The sequence below is a fragment of the Scophthalmus maximus genome, chromosome 14 (genome assembly GCF_022379125.1).
Source record: "Scophthalmus maximus strain ysfricsl-2021 chromosome 14, ASM2237912v1, whole genome shotgun sequence".
NCBI lineage: Eukaryota > Metazoa > Chordata > Actinopteri > Pleuronectiformes > Scophthalmidae > Scophthalmus > Scophthalmus maximus.
This window is the reverse complement of record NC_061528.1, coordinates 900,001-902,500: the sequence shown is the minus strand read 5'-3', so window position 1 is coordinate 902,500 and position 2,500 is coordinate 900,001. Positions and strand designations below refer to the sequence as shown.

General features: G+C 48.6%; 1 protein-coding gene across 12 annotated transcripts in view; it reads left to right on the top strand.

Moving 5' to 3' along the window:
* Positions 1-2,500, top strand: part of LOC118282508 (peripheral plasma membrane protein CASK) — a 47,844-nt gene that overhangs the window by 18,139 nt on the left and 27,205 nt on the right. For all 12 annotated transcript variants that reach the window (XM_035603646.2, XM_035603642.2, XM_035603638.2 and 9 more), the window contains one exon: positions 1-32. This exon is cut by the window's left edge and continues 81 nt beyond it. In XM_035603646.2, coding sequence (XP_035459539.1) covers positions 1-32 — 32 coding nt within the window. The remainder of the gene's footprint in view (positions 33-2,500) is intronic.

Genomic DNA, 2,500 nt, shown 5'->3' with positions numbered 1-2,500 from the left:
GTTCACCTCCAGCCCAGGACTCAGCACCGAGGGTAAGAGACCACGTGGTTCATCTACATGTCCAGAGACATTGGCAAAAAAGAAACACACACACACACACACAGTCTTCGTCTGTCGTCCGCAGTCTGTTGATGTGTGATTGTTACAGGAGGAACGTTGAACAGAGATCTGACTCTGATATTTACTGAATGAATCATCCGGGGAAAGGGCGTCCCACTGGTAAAGCCTCCATGAAGTAACGTGTGGTGTAGTCTGGATGTTGGAGGGTCATATTTTTTCAACTGGTGTCTGTGTGAGAGTAAGGAGTGGTCCATCTTGGCCGCGGCGTCCTTCCGCTCGTCCTGACTCCTCCTCCTCCTCCTCTTCCTCAGTCCACAGAAGCTTCCTGATGAAACCTTCTCTCCTCCCACATGACACCGTGATGACGGATCACAGGAAACTCCACAATGAGCGTTTTTTTCATTGTAGCTTGTCCAACACTGCACCAGAGTCATTTCTCTTCATTGACACCATTTATGTGTGTGTGTGTGTGTGTGTGTGTGTGTCCCTGGTCATTTATATGTGATCACAGTTCCTCCTCTGCAGCTCAGTTATCCATCAGAGCATCTCCCTCCCTGCAGACAACTGCTGTTTCCATCGTTGATGTTTTTATTTTCACCCTTTTTTTTTTGAATTAGTATTTTTTCATTTGTTGTCGTTGTCTGCAACAAAAAGCCACAGACACACAGACACACACACAGACACACACACAGACACACACAGACACACACACAGACACAGACACACACAGACACACACACAGACACAGACACACACACAGACACACACAGACACACACACAGACACACACAGACAGACACACAGACAGACACACACACAGACACACAGACAGACACACAGACAGACACACACACAGACACACACAGACACACACACAGACACAGACACACACAGACACACACACAGACACAGACACACACACAGACACACACAGACACACACACAGACACACACACAGACACACAGACAGACACACACACAGACACACACAGACACACACACAGACACACAGACAGACACACACACAGACACACACACAGATGAGGTGTAGTTTTTTATTTTCCCTCAATGCAGGATTCTGCCGTTACCATGGAAACCGATGGAGCTGCTGATTCAGTGTTCGTCGTTGTTCTTATATATCGTTGTTCTCTGTCATACGCACATGTTCCACGTACGTTCACTAGTTGGGAAAATGGGAAAAGTCCCATTTCTCCCAGTGACAAAGCGTTGTGCACTTGTTGTTGCATATAGAATAAAATACAGCACATCCTGCAGCCGCTTATATTAATATTAATCCTCTGTTGCTTCCACTTTGACCACGACGTCTGTAGCACTCACACACACTCACAAACACACACACATCACACATCACACAAGCTCAGCAGACTGACGGTAACCGTGGTGAAGGTTCAGCCACTGATCCAGCGTCAGCGTCATGTCGGAGCTAGTCCTGCGTCTTCGTGCTCGTCCTCCGAGGATCAGTGTCACGTTCAGCGCCGAGGCCTCGCGGCTTCAAGTCGGAAGCTTAATTAAAATGTCACTGCATACAGAGCAGCCCATTACAGGGTGGGTGTGTGTGTGTGTGTGTGTGTGTGTGTGTGTGTGTGTGTGTGTGTGTGTGTGTGTGTGTGTGTGTGTGTGTGTGTGTGTGTGTGTGTGTGTGTGTGTGTGTGTGTGTGTGTGTGTGTGTGTGTGTGTGTGTGTGTGTGTGTGTGTGTGTGTGTCACATCTCTGCAGACACACACACTTACTCCCGTTGCCGTGCCCTCCAGCAGCAGCAGGGGGAAGTAGAATATTGAGCTTCCACAGACTGAACACAACAGTGAGCATGTACGTTCTGGCACAGGCGGATATTAAAAGTTAATATAATAAAGTAAAGTGCGCCACGTGATGCAATCCCAGCGACTGAGCCTGCGCTCCGGCAGAAAGATGATGTGTGATGATGAATATTCCTCCGGCTGACTTCAGTCGGGAGGAGAGGGATGAACTGCTCTGAGGAGAGAAGAGAAGAGAAGGAACAGAGGGATGAACTGCTCTGAGGAGAGAAGAGAAGAGAAGGAACAGAGGGATGAACTGCTCTGAGGAGAGAAGAGAAGAGAAGGAACAGAGGGATGAACTGCTCTGAGGAGAGAAGAGAAGAGAAGGAACAGAGGGATGAACTGCTCTGAGGAGAGAAGAGAAGAGAAGGAACAGAGGGATGAACTGCTCTGAGGAGAGAAGAGAAGAGAAGGAACAGAGGGATGAACTGCTCTGAGGAGAGAAGAGAAGGAACAGAGGGATGAACTGCTCTGAGGAGAGAAGAGAAGGAACAGAGGGATGAACTGCTCTGAGGAGAGAAGGAACAGAGGGATGAACTGCTCTGAGGAGAGAAGAGAAGGAACAGAGGGATGAACTGCTCTGAGGAGAGAAGAGAAGGAACAGAGGGATGAGGAGAGGAGAA